Genomic DNA, 26,221 nt, shown 5'->3' with positions numbered 1-26,221 from the left:
CGACAAATGTTAAATTAGGTTTATATAATTTGGCTTTATCTCATTCCGAAAATATTTAAGTTACTTTTCAGGCAGAATTACTCTAACTGAAATTTTTCCAGGCTGATCGTAGTTAAAAGTATGATAAAGACTATTAAAAGCACATTAAAGAAAGTTGGTAAATTTGTTTCAATAAATTAACATGTAAGAATTCTGAAAATTACCAGCTTATTTTATTAACTGCTTTTTCAATTGTTGTAACTGATGAGGGAAATTTTGATTCTATACCATTTTCACAATACTATAGATTATGTATGAATATTATGAAATCGTTCCAACAAAACTTCATCTTGAATATCATGTACGAGTATGTTGAGATTAAAATATTTTTGTAAGAATTTTTTCTTAAAATTCAAACTGATAAGAGTACAGAAGATGAATAGAACACCAAAAGTAAAAAACAGCAAAAATAAAATTTATTTTTATATTCAAAGAAAGATAATCAAATTTTAGAACATTCATTTTATGTTATTTTTAAAAATTAAACAAAAAAAGAATAACTTTTCCATAATATTGCAATCTGAATTAAAAACAAAATGAAAAATATTAAGTAAATAATAATTGAATTTCAAAGGCAAAGCAACAAGTTCTGAAAAACTTCTTTTTGAGGAAAAATAAATAAAAGCATGTGCATGTGCTAAATTTCATTAGAATCTCATTGTTTATCGCATGAACAAAATTCTTTAAAAATATTTTCGAAAGGATTTAAAAGAATTTCCGTATAATAAAAAACATTTTAATAAGAAAAGTAAAATTGTAATATTTTCCTAGAATAATTACTTTTCAATCTCATATTATTTGTTTTCTACAAAATTATTTTAAATTTATTTAATTTTAATAGTACTTGTAGAATTTATTAATCATCTGACTACCACGAACGCTCTTGTATTCTAAATCTCTGATGCTATTCACTGAATGCGTGTGAATTGTATTTTAAATATGATTTTTGTAAATATGTAGGGACAACTAATTCGGTATTGCTACAGAAATTGTTAAGAGCACAATCTTAATTGCTTCTTAATTTTCTATAAAATTCTATCATTACAACTAAATTTTCATCTTAAATATAATAAAATGCAATTATTCTTATAAAAAATAATAAAAACATCCCTTCACTTATATATTTATCATACAAAATGTTTTGACACAAAATTTCATATATATATATACATAATAAACAAGTCTCTTGTCTAATATAAGCACCTAATATTTTTTAAAATTTACTTCTTAATTCAAAATTATACATAATTTTTCATTATTTAAACTAATTATCTTTTCTTAATTTTTGACTTGAAACTTCAATTGCTTCTAACCATAATCTAAATTCTTCTGGCATTTCTGGCCTATTTGCACCTTCTGGGAATTTTTTCATTATTTCCATAACATTAACTTTTGTAATACATTGTTTTGATAATGCTACTGCTCTTACAAAATTATCAGCTAATGTTATAAATTGTTGTTCAATATATATTGCTTTTTCATCCCACCATACTAATTTTGTTTCAATACGATATGGATGAAATATTGGTATTGTTCTACGATAACGTACACTTGATGCACCTTGTACAGCACCACCACCACCATTTCGAATTTCTTCATATAAACCAGTTAATGCATAATAATGAAATCTAGCAAAATCAAGTTCTCGAACATAACGTGCATTATTCATATGCCGTATAAAAATGTCAACATCTTGTGATGTACAAATACCTAAAAATTGAAAAAAAAAAAAAATTAGTCAATTTCTATTTAATAAAAGAAATATTGGGCGCTTGTTCTATGAGCATCGAATTACTAAAGATAGTGATATTCATTGTAAATGTTACAAACATTTTATTATAGGCACAAATCATTTGTATATATTGGTTTGTGTTTACAATAATAATATCGAAATTTTTACGATAATTATTACTCAGTGATACGATGCTCAGAGTAAGACCCATGTGTATACTCACTGTAAATTGATGTTTTATCTGTAATTTTACGTTTCTTTTGAAATAATCTGCCAGCAAATACGGTAAAAACGCATCTTATAAAATAATTAACATCCCAAATAATATAAAGAATGAGTAATGTTACAAGCCAAGACATTATTTTATTCTGAAATTCATAAAAAAAAAATATTTTTTATTATTTTATATTTTAAATTTCGACAAATTACAAATATTTTCAGAAATCTTTATTCATATATGCAAAGGTATTTACTTCCCTTTAGAAGTTTTCTACGTTAAACTTACTTAGTATAATTTAAGCAATTTGAATACTTTTCGAATTAAAATTAAAAATATAAAAGCAAGAAAAAAAAAAACAAGAAAAATTTTAATTTATTTCCAAATCGTTTTTAAAGTTTATGAATCTTTGAACTTCGGAAACTATACTAATGGAAAGTAGGTAAAATCAAAATTTTTTTTTTTTAAATAAAATCATAAAAATCGTAGTAGTATAAAAAAATAAAATAACTAGCAAAAAATGAGGAAAGTTTTAAATTCCCATCAATTTTTTTTATAATATAAAAAAGTAGAAAACAAAAAAAAATTTTTGTTAGATAATTTTGATCAATAAATTTATCAAAACTAAAATAACACTTTCTTTAATCTTAGCATAAAGCTTATGTGAAATGAAAAATCATCTGATTTGTTGTAATAGAAATTTTGAATACACTACATGAAAATGTTAATGCACTAGAAATTGTTAATACACCGTACCACTTAGCGTAATCGGTTCGAGATGGTTAGAGCTACAATTTTATGTAGTTATGTGGCAATATTATAGCTGAAATAATAAAAGAACGTGTGCCATTTCAAAGTCAGGCCAGTGATTTCGAGTATAGTAATGGCAGTGATTGTAATAATAACATTAATAACCACTAGATTTATGCAATATATTAAATCGAAAAGAGTTTCTAGTGTTACCATGATTTTGATTTAAAAAAAGTTAATTTTACATTATGCTATAGAAAATTCAAACTTTCACTTTCATTTTAGATCGATGCATAACTAATTTTAATTTTCGTTTGTTACAACACTGACCTAACTCAAAATTTGTAAATTTGAGTAAAAGTAATTTTAAAGTGCTGGCCTATCTCTGCATAAATAACTCACTAATTAGAATAACTTATGTCACTGTTGCAGCAAATGAGTGGAAATTTTCAAAGTAAAAATATGACGAGACAAAAATATCTTCTTCACCGCACGTTTATTTTTTACCATCATTTGGGGGTTGCCGATGGGCCCTTTCTGTTGGCCTAGCGCATGGGCTTCACGCGGGTGACTGTTGAGGCTCCCTTCTCTTACTACTACTACCATCATTTACATATTATGACCTACATATTTATTTCTTGTTAATTACAATTATAGTACCTATATTTATTCAATTTTTAACAACACCTAGCCTGCATATATGGAAATTTAATTTTCATACCTAATGAATTTACAATTTATTACAAAATATCAACAATAATAATAAAATTTATGTGTGTATTACACTGACTTATAATAATTTTATTAATAATGTAATATTATTATTACTACAAGTTCATATATGTATGTAAGTATGTATATCACAGCAACAAAAAATTATTTTCATTTGTAACTTCTTCATTCATTCAAAAACAAACTGGTTTTCCTTATACGAATATAACACATATATGGATATGTATACATAATGTATGTACATATTGTGTGCCTATATCAAACACGTATCAAATTTGATTTTGTAATAATAAAATATTTTGTAAAGTTTGACTATCTTTGGTACGTTGTATATACTTATAAATATATATTAACATAATATTACCATATTGTTATATTTTCTGTTACTATGACCCTATAACTTACTGTTATACATACATTTATTTTGAAGAAAACGCTTATATAATAAATATTAAAAATTGAAATTTTTTGGTTATAATTTCAAACTTACCTTTTATAATACTTTAATTAATTGTTAGCACTATAAGACGAAATTTAACCTCAATTATATATTATGTTTTTTTTTATAAAAATTTTAAATATTTTTTAATGTATAATTATTGTTTAGTCGGCTTATTTTTAAATTATCATGCGCAAATGAACCTTCCACTTATGCAGCAAATTATAAACTGAACTCTTCTTAAAATGTTTAATTCGAAAATTTTAAAAGGTAAAAATTTAATGACATGACAGCTTTACTTGTTTAAAAAAAAAAAAAAAACAAAATATAATATCGAAAAGCTTAAAATTTTCTTAAAGTATTAATTAATTTTATACTTATACATTTATATTGTTATATAAAATATTATGAATGTATTTGTGAAGAGTATTAATTAATTATTGTTTTTGAAGGCAAAAACTGTAGTATCAGTATGTATAGTTCACGACACAGCACAATTCAGATTTCAGGTAAAAACAAAAATTTGCCGGTATAAAGAGAAAAAATCCCATTGTGCTTTAATATGAATTTAATTTGAAATGAAAAGCAACTTGACGTATAATAAAATGACTACAATAAGTAATTAGAGAGAAATGGTGAATAAGATATACCTTTTCGAATTTCAAAATTAAATTTCGAAATAATAATACTGCTTATATAGTGGTAGTATGACAGTATAATAAATTCATAATATTATTGTGAGCAATACTTATTCTTGTATTAGCAAAATAATTCAAAAGAACGGTAATGAATTGTTATAATTAAAACAATTTATTTCATGTAATTGGTAATTGAAAGAAAACCTGCTGTCTGCTATAGTAGTAATTACAAAGCAATATTGTATAATTATTCTCTTCATTAGCTTTCTTAATTATTGTTAGGAGTATTAAATATGAGTTTACCTACATTTTTCAGAAAATATCACATTACTTTTGCAACACTATTACTACTATGCAAGTTATATTTGAAATTTAGTTTTTCAGAAACAACAGGAATTTTACAAGCAATTCTTATATATGAAAAACGATATATAGAAGTTGCCCGAGACTCTAGAGTCGGAACTCCCGAGGTAGAATGATAGAATGCTTTTTTGGACCTCCTTCTCAAGTTATAAGGCCTTAAAGTTGGAATGTCTAAAAACTGTCTATTTCTTATATTTTTATGGGTAACTAGAAAAATATGATAGGTAAGTACTTATTGTATACTCCACCGAATCCTGGACATCCTATATAGGATTCAAAATTTATTTACCTTCTGAATAGTATTCAAAATCTTTGTTGAAAAAGAAAAAAGTAAAATTCCAAATAATTTTTTATTTAATTTTTATTGAATTTAGTTATTTACTTTAATTTTTTTTTCTATATTCTTTTTAAATATCTTTATTTTCATTTTGTTTTTTATTTAAACACAAATATTCATTTAAATCGTTCACATTCCTAAGATTTCAGTATGTTTTTACTTTTGGTTGCTATTTTTTGTTTTCTTTCGTTTTTGGATTACTTCTAAATAATTAATAACCCTAAATGGCCACATTTTAATATCATTTTTTTTTTTTTAATTTTTTTAATTAATAACCCTTAATGGCCACATATTAATATCATTTTAAATATCATTTTAATTTGAACATAATATAATTTACCTATATGTATATCATTTCCAAAACTAATTCCTAAGTTCTCGGGGACTAGTAATTTTTTGTTTTAACAATGATTTTTTATTTTGTTTTTCTAATATTGTTAAAAATACAGAATTTTAATCTAATGTTTTGCTATTTTTTTGAATTGTTTTAATAATTACATTTTAATTACAATTTTTATAATTATTTTTATATGGGATATTAAATACTTTTTAATAAGTATACAGATTTTACCAAAATACTTTTAAAAAAATAAATACATAATCTTTATAAATTAAATTATAATACAGTTTCGTTAAAATTTATTTAATAATACAGAAGAGTATTATACGAATATAATGACAGAATTATAAAAATTTTTTAATTAAAAATTTAATTTTAACAAAGGTATATTTAAATAGTGATAGAGAAGGTACAATGTAAAATATTTAATTTAGAAAAATATGATAGTATATACTTGTATTTTATGTAGTATATACTAGAGAGTATTCTTTGTTTAATATAATTTATATTATAATCACTTGAATAATCATTTTTAAATTTTAAATTATATAATTCTATAAAAATATACAGCCCTGTTCTAAAAATTAATTACTCATTAGCTTATTACGTAAATATTTTCAAAATTTTACAACTCTGTCATTATTTAAAATACTTATTTTGGTAATAAGAATACTATATAATGATTATTATCTTACAAAAATTAAAAAAATTTATAATAATACATAATTAGTTAAACATTTTTTTATACAAAAAAAATATTACATAAATTTTTTTAAAATTAATTACATTGCAGTTGTTGTTTTAATAATTGAAATACTTCTTTTTTAGGTTTGATCTATAAATTATATATTATAATCTAATAGTTAACAATTATTTTAAATTTGAAATTAATTATATAGATTTTAATATGCATGTAATAATGGAAATTCGACCCTAAAATTTTATGATCACAAGATTAATATTTAAATATCAATTACAAAATTATATGACTAAATTATAGTTTTAAATAAATTGATTAAACAAATAAGATTTCTTAATTTGTGCCTAATATATAAAATTCAATTCAATCATGCCTTTGAATAATTTTGTGATACAATCACTGGGATATAAATTACCAAAATAATATTACTAAACAAGAGTTTAAAACTATAGCAAGCGCTAAATTTTTAAACTAAACTATTATGACAAATATTCAGCCAGATTAGGTTATTAGAAAAACAAATATGTATTGTTGCATTTAAATTTTATAATAAGAAATTTATATTTTAATAAATAAGAAATTATTAAAAATTAATTAAAAATTCTATTGTGAACAAAATAATAAAAATTTCCTAATTTAATGTATAACAATAAGAGCATAATATACAAGTAAATATGTAATCATGAACGTGAACCACTTATTTTGTTTTCAAACCAATTAAAGACGCACACCATATTATTTAAAATTTTTTAAAAAGAATGTATGAATTTCTATCGGTATAAAAAACTGTTATAATTTTAATATAACAAATAATATATTTGATGAAAAATATACACAGGCAAACAACACAATACTGACTTATAAAAAATACGTATATTAGAAAACACATTCTGCAATTTTTAACAGAAAATTCACAGTAATAAATTAAAATTCACAATAAGTTCACTTTTTAAAACAGATTAATGAAAATAAAGAATGAAAATGTGTTTCGCAAATTATTTTAAAAATTAAATAAGGAAATTTTTTATAATACCAACAAATTACTATTTTGTATTTGTATACCTAATGTGGTTAATTATATAATCATAGTAACAACGAAATTATTAAAAAAATTTAAATTGGTAATACGAACATTTATGAGTATCAGATAATTACCTCGTAAAACTATACGAATTTCGGAATTCGAAGCAAGAAATCAGAACAACATTAATCATTATCTCGGTTAGCACATTTTATATGTACTAAATAGAATATAGTCTAAATTCGTTACACAATATCGCGTTAAATTTACTTTAATAATGTTTTTTTTTTTTATTTTATAATAAGCATAGTAAAAAAATAACAGGCAAAATTTTTATAAAATACAATTTAAATTTTGAGTTTTTTTTTTTTACTTAGAAAAATCTACATTAAATTCGATTTTGAATTATATTTATTAAAATGTCCTAATATTTTCTAATTTATTTCTTTAAAATTTTAGTGATTTAAATTTTGTATTCTATTAAAAAAAAACTTGCTAATATAATAGAAATTTGTTGGAAATTCCATTTTTTCCAGCTTACATTATCACAATCTTTTAACATCAGTCATGATTTTAACCCTTAACCTCGAGCTCATATACATACATTTTCTCAAATATTCTGGGCCCATTTCATAAGCATTTTTTTGTTTTTATTTCTTTCTACTCCCTATTTCTATAAATGCAAATCATTATTATTTCATGACATTAATAATTTTAAGATTTGCCATATAATATATTTTAAAAATATATATAGAATTATATTGAAGATCCTTAAATCCTTAATGTCACTACACTATATAATAATTACATATTATATAGTGGACCTGATTACCTTCAATTATTTTAACCATAAACATACACGAACATTAGTTATATTTATAAATATATAGGATCGTGTAAGTATACCCTTTTAATATTATTAATTTTATGGTCAGCAATTATTACTTAATTTTTTTAAATTACTACTTGATATTTCATTATATTCTATCCATTTTAAAATGTCAGCTGGAATTTCTGGTTTAAATTTAGTCATATCACCATTTTCAATACGACTAATATCATGTTGCATAACAATAGTTTCGGTTGCACTCCCATTTTTATTATGAACATCATTACCATTAGCTGTTCCATTTGTTTCTGATGTTGTATTTGTTGTACCATTAGTTGTTGGTACAGAATTTTGTGAATGAATTGATTTTGTTAATGCTGTTGGTGATTGTAATGTTTTATGATTTTCTCGGCTTAATAATATTGTCATTACTTCATTAGCTGAACAATTAATTAAACGTTGTTTACAAACTGCAATACAATGTATAAAATTATCCTTTGGATTTATAAATCGATGCTCTAAATATATTGATTGTTCATCCCAATAAATTACCTAAAAATAAAATAAGAAAAAATTTAAAAAACAATTTACAATTTATAAATGTGCGTACGTGTGCAGTTGAATATTTATTTCAGAATGAAAAATCTAAAATAAGGATTTTGTAGGTTTTTAATTTGTGAAAGGATTAAATTTCGAAATAAATAAATAATCTCTTTTCTCTATATGTACATACAATAACAATTATTAATTTTTTATAATAACAAAAAAAATTTTTTTTACATACCCTAGATGCAATTTTAAAAATTGAAAAAACTCGTATAAATCTTCTGTAACGTATTGTTGTTGCTCCTTGAACAATAGTGCCATTTTTAGAAACAATTACTTTATATAGACCAGTTCTTTCATAAAAATCAACTCGAGCAAAATCTAGTTCACGTAAATATCTAGCATTATTCATATGATTTAAATAAACATCAATGTCGTTCGTTATACAAAAACCTGAAAGCAAATAAATAAATTTATTATTTAAACTTTTTTTAAAAGGAATAAGGCAAAATGAAGTTTATATTTTTTAGAATACATATCACATTAAAAATGGTTAAGGATTTTTTAAATGGAAATTTTTTGGATTATCAGAATTAGAAGAAGAAATTGCCAATAATCTAATTGTGGAATCAACAAAGCAAGTAAATTGATTAATTTATTTTAGTATCGGATGAGCATCAATCAAAACCTGTAACATTTATAGTTATTTCATTGAGTTTCATTAAGTTGTACTGTTCACAGTTATTGAGTTACGTACTTGAATCCGAATTTTCTCTGCTTGGGACATATTTTTAACTCATAGAATCTAGTAATGAAGAATTAGTACATTATATTTAAGCAAAATATTTAAACATATCTTAATTTCTATTAACTAGTTAATAAAGAATTTAAAATATTTCAGAGATTACAGTAAAAATTCTTTAAAATGTTTTAGAATTGCATGGCCCATTACAGAGAATTTCGGCTAAGAATTTATATAATACACTTGTGCATCAGAATTATTGATTTCGATTAAAACAAGCTGAAAAATTAAAAATCATTTTTAAATACATTAGAAGTAGGACAAGTATTTCTGAAGTACAAGAGGAGTACAAGTGTCAATACAAGAAGTTTTTCATATTTTAATTAAACACCTTACAATGGACAGTTTAAATCAAGAATTCGTTTAAATTTTGAGCTAAATTGTAAATAAAAAACGCTGCTAAGCATAATATTCCAAAAGATTTTACTGCAGCTTAACTATGTAACTTGAAATATATAATCAAAACATTTCGAGCTCTAAAATCACGTCATACTATTTACGTGAATATGTACGTGATAAGAACGAATGAATAGCATCGTTACTATATGCTTAAAACATAATTTCAAATCAAAAGGGCTTTAAGGATTACATTGTGCTTCTTTGTTCAAAAGAAAAAATCAATATTAAAAAACATACTGAAATTTTATACTGATTTTTCACTTTCCTCCTTCTTTTATAGGTCAATTAAACGGAGTGATTATTATTTCTTTCATTTTATCTCCGTTATAATATATTTAACATAAAATTTAACGATATAAAATGAATGTAAAAAACATCCTGGAATTCTTAAAAGTTATAGTGTATTAGAATATGTTTTACATGTTCGAGGAAAATTGATATAATTTTGTTGAATGTGAATAAAATTAAATTGTATAATTTTACAAGATAAGGTCGATTGATCCTGGATTTAATTTAAATTCCTTTAATTTTGTATGCATTCAAAATGAAATTTTCTTAGATATTTTAAAAATACTTAACACCTTCCAAGTACATTATTTGCTTCTAATTTCAACATACAATGTCTGAGCAATTTAAAAACATATGTATGAATTTAGATATAATCTGGAGATAATAAACAATTAGGTGACTTAAAATTTAATTTTAATTATTTACCGTTTTTTTAATGTAACTGAATTGATGAACTAAAAGTTTTATGGTTCAATATTTTACTTGCAATTTGACTTAAAAGCAAGTATGTGGGTACCAAAAACAATTATTGCTAGTATTATGCTATAATGCCATTACGCTGTCCAGGATCGCTCTAATTCTGACTGATTAATAAAATTAATTAAATATGTAAAAGATTTTCTCTTAATATAAATAAGAATAAAAATGTAAATAAATTCTGTATTTCTAAGCTAATGGATCTAAAACTTTTACAGTTTTCAGTGCATAAAATAATTTCCAATACGGTACCGTTTTATTAAAATATTATTCATCCATTTATTTTCATTTCTCCCATTTATAATTGTCCTGGATGCGTTTAGAAACAAATGATTAAAATATGATTTTGTTTTTATTCAAACTTTCAAAAATTCTTTATAAAAGTTACGAATTAAATTTATATTGAAGCTAAAATTATTGTTAAACTAAAACAAACTGCCAAATAGCTATCTGACACTTTTCTTTTCAAACTTTTTTGGAATTTCTTATTAAAAAATTTTATATCGCATGACTCGCAACCACGGCTTACAGAAATTCAGATATTTTTGTTATGTTGAAATTGGCAACGCAAAAGCTTACAATCAAAAATGTAGTTTACATCATGTTGCTAAAGTTTGACATTTTGTTTGAAACACTATCAATTATTAAAATGTCATATTAAAAAATAACAGATTGCTTCCATTAACATTAAAAGTAAATTTTCTCATATTCTTAAGAAAACTAAAGAAATTACTAAACTAAAGAAAATATTCTTTAACAATTTACTCTGAGAAACATTTTCGGGAGGTTCGATGCACCTGGTTGAGAAACACGGTTCTAAACTTATAACCCAGCAATATTCACATAGAATAATAAAATGCAAAATTTTAATTTTTTTTATTAACATTATAACAGTAACGTTTGTATTTGTATAACAGCCCATGTATATGTTATTCTTCTGACAGAACATGTCCTTGAATTGAACCAACAGAAAATAACAAAGGAAAAATGAAAGTCAACTTGACCGCATAAGAAAATAAAAAGAATTTTTTTTTAAATGAAAAATCGATTTTAATGAACTTAAGGGGATACCACAATTGCATTGATATTGTGATACTTGTACATTTAAAAACCGTAAAACTAAACAAAAACAAGAAACGTGAAGAAAAGGGAACCAAAAAATAACTTTTAATAGCACAAAGAATTCATAAACCATTGGTCAACAACTTTTAATGTAGTTGTTATGTCAATTATTGGAATTTTCTTTTCATTTTTACACATAATTAATGATGGTCTGGGGACCCATTTATCTACTCAAATATTCAATATTATATTGAAAACGAAAGAAAATAAATTAAAAAAAAAAGTTTTCAGAAGTATAGAAAAAAACAATATAAAAATATAACAATGTTTGTGTTCCATTTGAAGTTATATAACACTCTATGAAAGTTTAATATTCCACCACAGTATATAATATATCAATTCTAGCTCTACAAATTATAATTATTTTAGTTTTATATGTTGGATTCATCACTTTTTTTCATTTGAACTGATATTTTGAATTGAATTTATTTCTCTCGCAAAAACATTTTGGCCAAACTTTTAAACTAAAGTTGAGATTGAATCGAATCGTCATATTCCACGCAAAAAATTTATAAAATGAGAGAATTTTAAATTTTTACATCAAATTTATGCACTTTTATGTTCGGAAGCAAATTGATTGAAGAAACAATAAATTCAGAGTGAGTGCTGATGAAGGATGCAAAATTCGTTGTGTAAACACAGGTATTTTTATAAACTGGTATAATTTATGTTGCACTGTTATAAACCTAACATTTGTTTAAATTAGATTTTAATGGACCCTAAATGGAACACACCCATTACTTTTTAATCAAAGGGAACTTCAAAATTAAGTTATAAAAAAGAAAATGTTAAGAAAATTGAATTTTCAATTAATTTTTTTTATTATACTTTTTTTCTCCTTGAAATGAAATTTATATTGATGTGTTAGTGTTTTTGAACACCTTTCTTTTAAACTTAATTAAGTGTAGTTAAATAATTATGTAAACGTGCCTGCGTTTTAATAAAATGGAAAATAAAATTTTTATGATTTTTTTGTGTCATTGATGTTCTTGTCACGGCAATATTTATACAGTAAAACACGGTTAAGTGGAAATCGATCAGCCAAGAAAATTTTGTCCACTAAAGCGTATTTTCCACTTATACGAATTCGACTTAAAAAATTACCTCCGATGTCAAAGAATTGAATTTATTAAAAACTGGTTCTAAACTTTAATTTTTCAACACTCAAAATTTGACAATGACAGAAACTAAAATATTTTGTGTAGCTACATAGTGTTGCTTTTCTTATTTTGTAGTTGAGAGTGTAGTTTTTCATTTTTGACATTTATGCTAAATAAAAACAGGGATGTGCAGCAGAATAAATTTACATATTAAGTATTACATGAGGGAAAAAATGTATGTGCATATAAGCGTGTTGTGCACTTATCCGAATTCCACTTAAACGAATTTTTTTATATGAAAAAATCGAAAAAAGTACAAGCCACGAAAATTTGATGTAATTAAGCGTGAAATCCACTTAAGCGTGATCCACTTAACCGTGTTTTACTGTATATACAGTACAGAACGGTCAAAGTTTGTTTTAGTGATTTTCGAAATTTATAGATTTATAAAAATTAAATAAAGTTCCAGGAAACATCAATAATCTTAGGATTTCATTTGAAAAATAAAGTCTTGGATTTTGTAATAATTTGTGAAGTGTTGAAAAGAGGTGATAAAAGTGTATTTACTTTAGAATTGAGCTAAAATATTACCGAATCAGAAAGCTACAAACAACTTTGTAGGTATTTTGCCGAAAGAGAATAAATTTAATAATTATGAATTTTGAATAAAGAAATCATTAACTAAAGCTTAATACACACTTAGCTACTGGAGTGAATTCAGAGGATTAAATTCAACTGAATTATGCGGGACACTTGATCTCCGAAGTTTTCATAAATATACATATGTAGTTTCTCCGGTAAATGAAAATTATAAACGGTAAGTAGATTCTGCCTATATATACATATATATATTACGTAGATATGTAAATATAACTGTTAATTTCGTTATTCAATTACGGAATTATTGAAAAGAATATCAAATTTGCATGGTAGAATCAACAATTTTTTAAATCTAAATGCCGGTCAGATAGGAAGTTAGTGAAATTTGTACTCAGGTCACCATTATTACTGCATGTGCTCTATATTTTTAATATAAATATATTAAAACAAATATCGCATGCAGACAATTAAAATTTAGAAGAACCGATTATTTAACCAACCTTAAGCAATTTAAAAACATTCCGTGCTTTACAATAATTTTGCGCATTTATACATACATACATACATACAGCAAGAAATCCATTTTCTATTTATTTCATTTTTTTTAAATTTATACATATTTTTCATTACCTGACTACAAATAATTTTTGGTCTTCTTCCATGTTATTCATACAATCGTAATAATTGCAAATACTCATTTTATAGTAGCCTTAATCTAATAATGGTGTACTAAATTAAATTGTTATGTCTATTACCACTATGACCAACCGCATTGTATTTTCATATTATTGTCGAATCAACTGATTTGCTGACCTAATAAAAAAACATTCACTTTTTCATATTTATATTAAAAATTTACGTAAACACTAAAGTTGGTTGTTTTTAGCATAAACATTTTTGCTGTCGGTTCTTATACGTGACAGAAAATTTATGTGATTTATTAAGTTTACTTATGTAGGTAAGTGGGTGGGTAGGTACATAGTTTATAGAAGATTGGTACTTTGCTTGATAAACAATTTCTGATAAAATAAAAAAGGACGTCCTAGGGTCATAAATTTATTTTTTCCGTTATTTTTATTTATTCTTATGTTTTTATTGATGTTTTAATTGTTCTAGTTTGTTGATAATTGGACATGTTATTGTGTAATGCATACAAAATGTATTTTTAGCATAATTGTTCAGTGTTCTAGAAGATTGACATTTAAAAAGGATTTTTATAATCTACCTCTTGGTGAAATGTATATTAACTTTGATATGAAGTTTATAATAACTTGGAGGAGATATTTCCAGTATTAACACGTATAAACTATTGCTCAACATAAAATTCTACGTTGATAAAAACGAAAATAGAGATTGATTATTTGCTGCCAAGGAAGGCTGCTGTTGTAATTGGATCAATTCGAGCCATGTGTTCTGGAATCTGCCATACAATTCAAAAGAATTTTTTTAAAATATTTCAAAATCCGCAGTAAAGATACTGACATAAAATTTTATAAAGGTGTATTTAATTTCATCTTACAGGTTCGGATAGTTGACATTAATACAGACGGCGTATAGTACAATGGATTTGATTGAAACTTATTTAACCAGCTAAAAATCTTTTTTAATAGAAAAGAATAGAAGACAATTAAATTAATTGTTGTTAATGCCTATTATATTAACGACCGTTTCTTATATTAACGAATTATTTAATTGGCTCAAAAGATTTAGAGTAGTGCTGAATGTTTTAAATTTAACATCCTCGATGAACATCAAATCTGAGGAACATCAATTGGGAAGAGAAACAAACTAAAACATTTACTGATGTCTTCAAGCTCTTAATAATATTGTCAAATGTTTTCAAAATGCCGCATACAAAACTTTTAACAAAATTGGTTTAAAATATATGTACTTGAAAGAAGAGATTGGTCACCACTTGCTTGCAGCTATGCAGAAAATATTCAAGAGCTCTGATAAAATAAATTCTAAGGTGTATAATATGAGATGTTGAAAACAAACAAGATGTTACAGTATATCACTATGTAGTATGCAAACTTGGTCTTTTTAATTCTAAGTTTTAAAAATTAATTTTATTGTAAAAACAAAATTATAGCTTATATTAAAGTTGCATTTATGTTGATTTGATTATAATTTACACCAATAATTGATTAATCAATATATATATCTTTAAATAGCTACAATTATCTACAATATATAAACAGTGCAAGCTCTAATAAAATTTTAAATATCAATATGACGTAAATTAGTAGATTTCCACATTGTTTTTAGCAAACCGTAAATTCAATTACTTAATTCTCGTTCATGTATAATTGAAATCTCAAAAAAACACCTTTATCCACCTAAATATTGACATTTTATGATTTTTAACATTGATATTAAATAATAATTGACCTGGCCTGCGATCACTACAATCAACTTGTCATAATGAATATTCATTAGGAAAACAAATTAATTTTTATACGTCATTTTAGAAGAATGTTTAGATCAAATTTAATTAAATTCATGAATTATAATTCATTTTTAATTCATTTGCTAAGCTATGTGCGGTTGTTTTATATAAGATAAAATATTCATTAATAAATATTTTGTTGCAATTGCAACAGAAAGTTGTTATATTATAAGTAAACAACAAAGAATATTTGTAGTTGAAAGTGGATTCTTATTCCATTTAAAAATTGTAAGTAATCATTTAGATTGTTGACGGAAGTTTCTAACAAAAAATCTCACTGCCGCTTAAATTTTTTCATAATTTCCCTAAATTTTCGAATTTCTGCTTATTATCGACCCATATTATGCTAATGAATTTCCGTCTTCCATGTCTCAATCCATAAATGTAAAGAGTACTAGCTACTTGAGTAGTTCTTTTGCTCCAATTATTTGATTTTGGTTTTATGTTTTAATATTATTATATTATAAAATACCATTTTTGTTCGGGAAACTAATATATTTTCGATTTTTATAATATTAAAATTTTTTATTCAAAACTTTAATTTACCAGAATATTTTTGGTTTTTTATACAAATAATAACAAATTCAACCAAAAATATAAAAAAAGCCAACATAAAATCTTTTTTTTTTTTAATTTTTTTATCAAGATTCTTCAAGGAATCTTGATTAGATTTTAATTTAAGAAAAGGATTTCATTCATTCCTTATATACTTACATTTAATTTAAGTAATATACACGTATATACATATATGTATAATTTTTCGCATTAAATGGCCCCCAGATTCAAGTTCATGAAATAATTTTCTTATATAACTTACGGGTTTTCCCTACAACTGTGTATATAAATTCTACAAATCTATAAATTGGATACGTATGAATTTTCTTAGAAAAATACAAAGGACAAAAACGTATTACGTACATATATGGGGAAAACCTACAAAATTAAAGCGACAAAATAAAAAAACCAAAAATATCCTTGTAAGGATTCTTTTATTTTCTTAAAGAATCTTTAAATAAAAATACAAAATAAATAATTTAATTTTATTCATTTTGATAAATTTAATCAAATATAAGTAAAAAGTGATTATATAGATGTTCCTTTACAAAATGAACCTATAAATTGGTTACGTAAACAGACTTTTTTTGTGCATAGGAAAGTCACATAGGATTACATTTGAACTTTTTAGATTTTTTGTGTAATTAAAGTGACATTTTAATTCAATATTTTCAAATGAAAGTAACTGAACCAGATGATTAAAAATTGAAAATAATTTTACAGAATAAAAGAAATAAAAATTGAATTGGAAATTATTGTAAAAATTGTCTTGCTGCCTTCCAAACATTTTTCTTTGAATAATTAATTTAAGTCATTCTTAATCGATCATAATAACAGATTACAAACATGACAACAAGATGGTGTGAAAAATTAATTAATATTAAAAAAAAATACAAAATTATTTATTTAACAAAGGACATTTCAAGGTTCAATTAAAATTATTTGAAATTTTATATATAATTAATTTAGATGAAATTAGATATTTTACAAATTGCAAAATGTCAAAGTTTTAATAAATATTTTAAACAAGAAGTTCAACAAAATTCATATTTCATTACTTATAGAAATACGAACCATTTTAGTAAAGTATTACAAATTCCCTGTGCGTTTTGTAACAGTAACAAATAATGGTCTAAGATAGGTCAATTCGATCTACTTTTGCTATCGTTTTCTTGTGCTTAACCGAAGCAATTTTGAATTCTATATAGCAATATTGTTCAATATAAACACATTATATTTATGTTGTATATGATTGATGGAAGTCTGCATAATCATATTATTTAACTGTACTATATCATATTAATGTCTATTACAAGATATCTCAAAAATATGAAAATAATATCAATACAGCTGGGAATAACTGTATGATTGCAATATTAAAATTATAAAATTAAGAATTTATATTGGAATTTAATCTATAAAATTATATTTAAATTACATTTTATTTTACTTTGAACTTGTGCAAAATTTATAAAAGTAAAGATAGAAAATGATGACAAAAAATCCTAAAGTAATTACGTAACATTTGATAAAATAAAAAATCTATGTTATATACGAAAATTATTTGAATTTTTTAAGATGAAAAATGAAAACATAAGGATTTGATAAAAATAATAATGAAAATATAGTGCCTAACGTATAATAAAAATTAAATATGGAAATTAAAATAAATTTATTTCAAAAGGATAATAACAACACAATCTTATATTATAATTTATTTCTTCTTGGAAAATGTAATTGCTGTCATTTTAATTCCTTTTTGATATGCCTACTTTAATATTTTTGTTTCAGTACCTACGTAGAAAAATGAATTTGAAGATGAAATTAAAATTAAATTAAAGGTTATAACTAGCTTCTACACTATCATTGTTCTGTTAAAATTTCAAAATTCACTTGATGTAAAATAATATCAAAATAAAGTCAAACCTTCATTTGCAGAAAAACAAAATACAATATCCTTAGTATACAAGCTGTAATTAAAATCTTTGTAATCGTATAACAATTTCTTTTTACTGTTTTCATTTTAGAGATCATGAGAGAGCATTTATAACAATAAATTGTAACAATCTCTACTATACATATAAAATATGTTCTTTACAGTATGCGAAAGCAGTCTTAATAATTAACTGCTTTGCGGACGAAAGTAGTTCATGTTAAATTTTAGCAATGTGGCAAACTAAATTCTAATATTTTGAGAATATAGCTTCTCTCCAGTTCTAAAGTTTTTGTCTAATCATTTCATGTTAATTTTCCTATTTCACTATACCAACTGAACTTTCCTTTCCCTATAAATAATGATGCTATTGCTTAGGATGCCATTGTCCTGAGATTATAAAATTGTGAAGTAAATTGCACGCATTTCATTATTAAAATTAATAAAGTTCCTGTAATTTACTAATATAAAACTTTATTGTAAAAATTAAGTGAACTCAGTGGCATAATTTTTTGAATTTTAGCTGAGGTAGACGAACAGAATATCAAACATTGACTAAGGAAGAGTTTACATTATATGAGAATTTACATACAATGTAAATAGTACTATTATGACATCCCATTTACTCGCACACAATTAATGTTACGATATTCAAAAAACATGTAAGTCGAACTTTGAATCACAATAATGATTAAATTAATCGTATATCTCTTTAAAAAATTTAAAACTAATAGAAATTTATTGTGATTTTCAATTAGAAAACTATAAAAATTAAACAATAAGTATGTGTTAAATCAAAACTTTTATTCAATTAATTAAAATATTAAGAAATTCTTATATAAATTCTTACATAATTCCCTGGACAATGGTAAATTCAAATAAATTTTATTCACACTAAATCTAATACAAGAAAATTCAATTACCTGTACCTATGCTAAAAATTAACAATTTATAATTTAATATTAAATTTTAATTATAATATTCATATTTATTTATTATTATAGTATGTATGTATATCGTATCGTTTTAACAACATGTTGATATTCAATGAGAAATTATTATAATATTCTCATATCATCATCAGAGACTATTTAAATTGTTACCCCTAATTTATTATTGAAAATGAATCTCTCTCTTTCTCATTTAATCGTATACTTACACATAACACACAGATACAAAATTATAAAGAGATTAACAGAAAATCATGGCTAATTATAAATTAATTATGTACACACAATATGATGTTATACTCATATTTTACAAATATATACAAATAGGTACATTCACAATACTTAATAATTAGGCTTTAATCAACGTTTGCTGATATTTAATATTATGCGTAAACTTTGCATAAATGTTACGAGTCACACGCTACATTTACATGCGGGGCCCAAAACCGCACTGTCACCTCCTAGTGGTGGGCCCCGGTAATGGCGGAGGATAAAGGGGTGATTGAAACGATCAAAGTTACGTTCGTGTCGTGGTCATGTCTCGCGGCGAGCCTCTTGCTTTGTGAGTTTCAGCCCTATATCTATACGTCAGCTGACGACAGGCGTCCCAAGTCAAGGTGGAACAGCATATGCCGATGACTGCGTGGCTAAGGGGGAGCTTAGTCGTTAGTATGCGGACTCTGGATACCAGGCGCCCTCCAGTTTGAATGAGCCTTCCCATGGTATGCCGGGCTCTGCCATGGGTGACTTTACTTTCCCGCGCTACTCGTGGGACAGAAATGGAAAACAACAACAACAACAACAAGACAAATAACAACAGTGACAACAACAACAACGACACTAAGGACAACATACAACCACTTAGTGCTCAAGGGTCTTCGGAACCAGAGCTTCTCTCAACTGACGCAGAGGAGGAACTCCTACTCACGCCAGTGGAGGAAAAGGCTTCGCCTCCGATGGAGACGGATAATCAGGATCCTCTTGGACCTATTATCCAAAAAACTGAGGAGGACCTGAAAAGGTTGGACATCAGGGGAAAAAAACAATATTTCTCTGGTGCATCCAAGCGGCGTATCGCGGCTTATATCAGGGATGGCATGTCCCCAGAGGAAGCTCGCAGATACGAGAAGGAAAGGCTGGAAAAGCTGAAGGCCTGCGGATCGGTTGTTGTGGCCGACCATCCCCAAAAGAGGGAAAGGTCGGAAAGCAACACCCCTGATGCAGGGCCCTCAAAGAAGAGGTCGATGAAGGGCAATGTTGAGGAAAAGGTCCCTGGGAACATTCCTCAACAAAACCCGAAAATGACTTCTTATCGGGATGCAGTAGCACAGGTCAAGGTGGCCATCACTCATAGACTGCATCCAGAGGAAAGGCTATCCGAAGTCCAGATGGGGAAAATCAAAGTAGCCATCATGGATGAAATGGATAGGATTGTGGACTCTCATCCACAATTCACTGCAGCGTTGCAAAGGGACGGATGGATATCCGTAACATGCAACAATCAAGACACCAGGGAGTGGATAACCAGTGTCTGCAGGAAGATAAAGCCTTGGGACGGTTGCGATGTCGTGGTACTGGATGGCGACAGCATGCCCAAACAGCATGTCTGCGTCACCTACGTACCAAAGGACGAGACAACCGTCAGTCTCTCCAGGGACAAATTTCTAAGTAGGATAGGGAAGCAAAATCCCAGCCTCAAGATAAGTTCCTGGAGGGTGCTGAGGATGGATAAGGAAAAGGACGGGGGCTGCTCCATCACCTTTTCCGTGGATGATTCCGGATTGGAAGATCTACGGAAAGCGGAGTTCCGACTTTTCCTGAATTTCTTCCGTGTTACCGTTCGGGTTAAAGGAAGGAAATCCTCTCAAGGTGCTGGCGGCAGGGCAGGACAAAATAAAAAACCAGTGCCCACCGCGACAACGACAACGACGAGCACTTCAGGCCAACCAAAAGAGCCAAAACTCATTGGAAAGCCTGAAGTCGCTCCGAAAATGGCGGCAAGGGAAACGGAAGGACCATCGACCAGCACGCCAAATACAAGCGTCCCGGGGGAACCAAAAGGGCTCAAGCCCATTGGGAAGCCCGGAAATGCTTCGGTATTTGCTGTTGCAGGGGCTAGCGTGGCACCTGGGGCGGCAAAAGAGGCTGTGGCAGGGCAGGCGCCCACCAAGATGTGTAAAAAGGCGAAAATGGGAGGTAAGGCTCATGTAAAGCCTTTGTCTAAAGGGCCAAAGCCCATAGACAAGAGCCGGAGGAAATAATATGGCTGTGAGGTGCATCCAAATAAATCTACAGCATGCTAGGGCATCTACTGATGTTCTGGCTCATAGATTTATGAAGGATCACCTCGATATCGCCCTTATCCAAGAGCCTTACATAGTGAAGGATCAGGTTAAGGGCCTAACAGGTGAGCTATTGTATGATAATACAACTGGGGGCAGGCCTAGGGCTTGCATCTTGTTTAGTAAAAAGCTAACGTATTTTCCCATTCCAGATTACTGTTCTAAGGATCAGGTAGCTGCGTTGGTGAAGGTGAAGTCCTGCGGGGGCTGGACAGAGTTCATTGTTTGCTCATCCTACCTCCCGGGGGACTGTGCCCACCCGGACGAGCAACTGAAGGATCTAGTGGACTTTTGTGGAAGGAGGAACTTCCAACTTATAATAGGAAGTGATGCCAATGCCCACCACACCGTCTGGGGAAGCAGCAATATAAACAAAAGAGGTGAGTGCCTACTTGAATTTATATATAGCAATAAATTAATGATTATGAATGAAGGCAATAGGCCGACATTCATAAATGCAATTAGGGAAGAGGTCCTTGACATCACCCTTTGCACTGAATTTATCGGCAGTAGGGTTGGTGGATGGCATGTCTCAAATGAGACATCCATGTCCGATCATAGGCAGATTAGGTTTGATATCATGGTCTCCGGGGGCCTGGCAGAAGAAATATATCGGGTGCCCCAATCCACAGATTGGAGTCAATTCGAAACGCTCCTCATGGATGGGATTAGATCCGTTCCTGCTTCTGTCAGAACGGTGATGGATATCGAACTGGCCAGCGAGGCCCTGACGGCGGCTATTACTAATGCCTATCACGGGAGCTGCCGTGCTAAGCCGAGGCGGAGCAATAGGAAGTGCCCGTGGTGGAATGAGGAGCTTTCAAGGCTTAGACTAAAGACCAGGAAGCTATTCAATAGGGCCAAAGCGTCAGGTTCGTGGGAAGAGTATAAGGACTCACTCACAAAATACAATAAAGAAATTAGGAAAGCGAAGAGAATCTCGTGGAGGGCGTTCTGCAAGGGCATTGATGAACTCCCCAGCAGTGCGCGTCTTCACAGGGTGCTTTCCAAAAAGTATGCTAGTAGGTTGGGCCTAATGGAACGTCCTGATGGCTCCATGACTGAGAACGGAAGGCAGACGTTGGAGCTTATGGCGTCAACGCACTTTCCTGACTCGGAGATTCTTCGGAATCACTCAAATGCAGTCATCGAACCGGGGGCACCCTGGCCCAGGAGGAATGACTGGCAACGATCCCGTCTAGTCTTCACGATGGGCAGGATTAGATGGGCTGTTTTCTCTTTCAGGCCCTTCAAATCTCCTGGTGATGACGGGATATATCCTGCATTTTTGCAGAGGGGTTTCCAACATATCGCTAGAGCACTGTTGGGAATTTTTCGCGCCAGCTATGCGTGGGGTTACATCCCTCAGGCATGGAGGGTGGCTAAAGTGACGTATATTCCGAAGGTGGGTAAGCGACCAAGCAACCACCCAAGGTCTTTCCGTCCAATCAGCCTTACTTCTTTTCTATTGAAAGCAATGGAAAAAGTGATTGATAGATTTATACGGGACGGTGCACTGGGAAGCAATCCCTTGCATGAATCTCAATACGCCTATCAGTCGGGAAGGTCTACTGTACTCGCTCTGCAGAGCCTGGTGGGGGTCCTTGAAAACTCACTGGAAGTGCGGGAGGTAGCAGTTGGCTGCTTCCTTGATATAGAGGGAGCTTTTGACAACACCCCATATCATGTCATCTGTGAGTCGTTGCACAAACGAGGGATTGATGCGACGACTAGCAGATGGGTCAATCGGATGCTACAGGATAGGATTATTAAGTCCACCATAGCTGACGATATACTCTTCATCTCCGCTGCAAAAGGATGTCCGCAGGGCGGGGTTCTTTCGCCCCTCCTGTGGTCCATTGTAGTGGATGATCTAATAGCTGCTCTCAGGGGCTCCGGGGCGCGTGTCTGGGGATACGCTGACGATGTGGCCTTCGTCGTGCGGGGAAAATTTGAGAGCACTATTTCTGATCTTCTACAGCAAAATTTACGTGTTGTGGAAAGGTGGTGCAAAGGCGTTGAGTTAAATATAAATCCAAGCAAGAGCACTTTGGTCGCCTTCACCAGACGCAGAAGCAGGGACAGATTAACGAGCCCAATTCTGTTTGGTGAACGTATTAGTTACTCGAGGGAGGTGAAGTATCTGGGGGTAACCCTGGATGATCGTCTCTCTTGGAATACCCATATCGATAGAGTTATCGGGAGAGCTACGGCGGCCTTGTGGACGTGTAGGAGCTTCATCGGGGGGACCTGGGGAATTAGTCCCAGAATAGCACTGTGGCTATATACGGCCCTTGCTAGGCCCATCGTCACCTATGCGTCGATTGTATGGTGCCGTAAAGCTCAGCAGGCGGGTGTGCGGGCCAAGCTGGAAAAGCTACAGAGGCTGGCCTGCCTGGGAGTGACCGGGGCGATGCGGACGGCTCTCACCGCTGCATTGGAGGTGATGATCGGATTGCCGCCACTGCACCTCCATATATTGAAGGAAGCTCGGCTAGTGACTTCTCTCTGAAGCTCACAGAGACTTCACTGAGAGCGATCCGATTCTAAGAATAACCATGTCGGATACCTGTCTGCCGCGGTACAACTTCGACCACAGGTACGGGGTTCTGTTTCCTGATCGATGGACGTGGGATCGGGGTGGTCCGGTACTTAGGTCGGGTTCGAGCGTGTGGTATGCGGACGGATCCAAAACGGAGTCGGGTGTAGGCTCGGGCGTATACGGTGTCCGCCCGGACACGCGTGTATATGCAACCCTTGACCCGTATTGCACAGTGTTCCAGGCCGAAATACATGCAATAGAGATCTGTCTGAGAATCAATTTGGAAAGGGGGTATAGAAACCGCACCATCTATGTGTTCTCAGACAGCAGGGCTGCACTGCTGCCGCTCCGTTCAGCTCAGGTTACATCCAAGCTGGTCTGGAGCTGCCTTGCTGCACTTGTGGAATTGGCATCGGAAAACAGAGTGATGCTCATTTGGGTGCCGGGCCATAGTGGCCATGCGGGCAACGAAGTTGCCGATGAGTTGGCGCGGAGGGGATCTGGGGCTGCCTTTGTGCAGCCGCTGCCTTTCTGTGGTCTGCCTTCTTCCGCCGTGGGGGCCAGGCTTGCCTGCCTACTCGCGGCGGAATGCAGTCGTCACTGGCGGGACACGAAAGGGTGCCGTCATGCGAAGGTGTTTGTTCCGGCGTGCTCCGGCGGATTCGCTGCGGAGTTGCTGGGGATGAGCAGGAGCCGGGTTCGCACTATTGCGAATTTCTTCACGGGGCACTGCCCGGTGAAATACCACCTGCACAGGCTGGGGAAGTCGGGCTCCCCCCTGTGCAGATTTTGTGGGGGTGGCGATGAGACCGCCGTGCACATTCTCTGCGACTGTCCGGCACTGGCTGTTCGGCGCCGCAATTGTCTTGGACATGGGTCCCTAAGTGTTCGGGAACTATTGTCCAACTCCCTTAGGGATATCTCCGGCTTTGTGATTGGGACGGGGATATTATAGACGGGAGGGTGGGGTGGCTACAATAAGTCAAAAATGGCTGCGGTGGCTTGGGGGATGCTCCTGTCCCCACTCAGTTCCCTTAGAATCTACAATCTACATTTACATGCACATGTTTTGTGAATTCCCTGTCATTTACATATGACATATACATATACTTATATGTATTTTATTGGAAATTAAAAAATTACATTTATTTTTTAACATAGTTATAATATGATGTTCATTCAATTAACGAATATGTCCATATGAATTTTACAGATGATAAAGCATCACTATAATTAAATTTGAAATAATTTAATTAAGTATGGTAAAGTTGAAAAGATGACATTTTAAATGAAAAAAAGGGTTGATGCTGAACACTATATCAATTTTTAAATGATCATATAGGCAGGTGATATACAAAACATTTGTATGATTATAGGACGTGTTGCAATATAACAATAAAATCTATAAATATTTAGAAGAAAGTTTATACTTAATTGTATTAAACAGCAATTAGTATGTAAATTGTATTTAAAAATTGGTAAATTGTACGACTAGACAGTTCACGAACACGAAATATGCAAAATTTAGATTAGTTATATTGTCGTAACATTATTAAATTCAGTCGCATGAGGCTTTGTTTTAAGCCACAGAGAGAGTCAAATTTATTTCGAAAATTATCAATTACAGATTATTAAACAATAATTCTAGAATACAAATTCGATATACATCATTTCCAATTCTATTAGGATTTCTGTCATAATTTGTTACGTTAAACAGCAACTTGTTTTTCAATTTGAATTACAGGACCAATTTAACAAAATTCTCAAAGTACATGATATAAGAACCAGAATTAGAATTTGGTAGTTTCAACTATTTTATATACACCCTTAATAGAAAGACTTGCAGTAGAAACCTGACAAAATGGTGAAAAACCTAAAAAACCTAAATCAAAACTGTATTTATTATCATATTTAATGTGAAATGGCAGGTAATTATGATACAACGTAAATTGCTGCAGCATTACTGTTATGCAAGTATT

The 26,221-nt window shown here is 29.6% G+C and overlaps 2 protein-coding genes across 2 annotated transcripts in view; both read right to left on the bottom strand.

Annotated features, from left to right (window-relative positions):
* Positions 1-1,089: 1,089 nt before the first annotated feature.
* On the bottom strand, positions 1,090-4,106 carry LOC129605562 (protein THEM6). The gene is made up of 3 exons (XM_055515404.1): positions 3,961-4,106; positions 1,995-2,139; positions 1,090-1,749 (listed from the first exon to the last, which is right to left on the bottom strand). The coding sequence occupies exons 2-3, from the start codon at positions 2,128-2,130 to the stop codon at positions 1,304-1,306; spliced, it is 582 nt and encodes a 193-aa protein (XP_055371379.1). The 5' UTR covers positions 2,131-2,139; positions 3,961-4,106; the 3' UTR covers positions 1,090-1,303.
* A 2,282-nt stretch (positions 4,107-6,388) lies between these two features.
* The window catches only part of LOC129605325 (protein THEM6), a 46,759-nt gene continuing 26,926 nt past the window's right edge, over positions 6,389-26,221 (bottom strand). Inside the window, exons 3-4 of the mRNA XM_055515008.1 lie at positions 8,922-9,136; positions 6,389-8,689 (exon numbers count right to left, since the gene is read on the bottom strand). Coding sequence (XP_055370983.1) covers positions 8,240-8,689; positions 8,922-9,136 — 665 coding nt within the window. The 3' untranslated portion in view covers positions 6,389-8,239. The remainder of the gene's footprint in view (positions 8,690-8,921; positions 9,137-26,221) is intronic.

The sequence above is a fragment of the Condylostylus longicornis genome, unplaced genomic scaffold, assembly GCF_029603195.1.
Source record: "Condylostylus longicornis isolate FDR11 unplaced genomic scaffold, ASM2960319v2 ptg000013l, whole genome shotgun sequence".
In the NCBI taxonomy this organism is placed as follows: Eukaryota; Metazoa; Arthropoda; class Insecta; order Diptera; family Dolichopodidae; genus Condylostylus; species Condylostylus longicornis.
The sequence above is the reverse complement of the archived record's forward strand: the minus strand, read 5'-3'. Positions and strand labels throughout refer to the sequence as shown.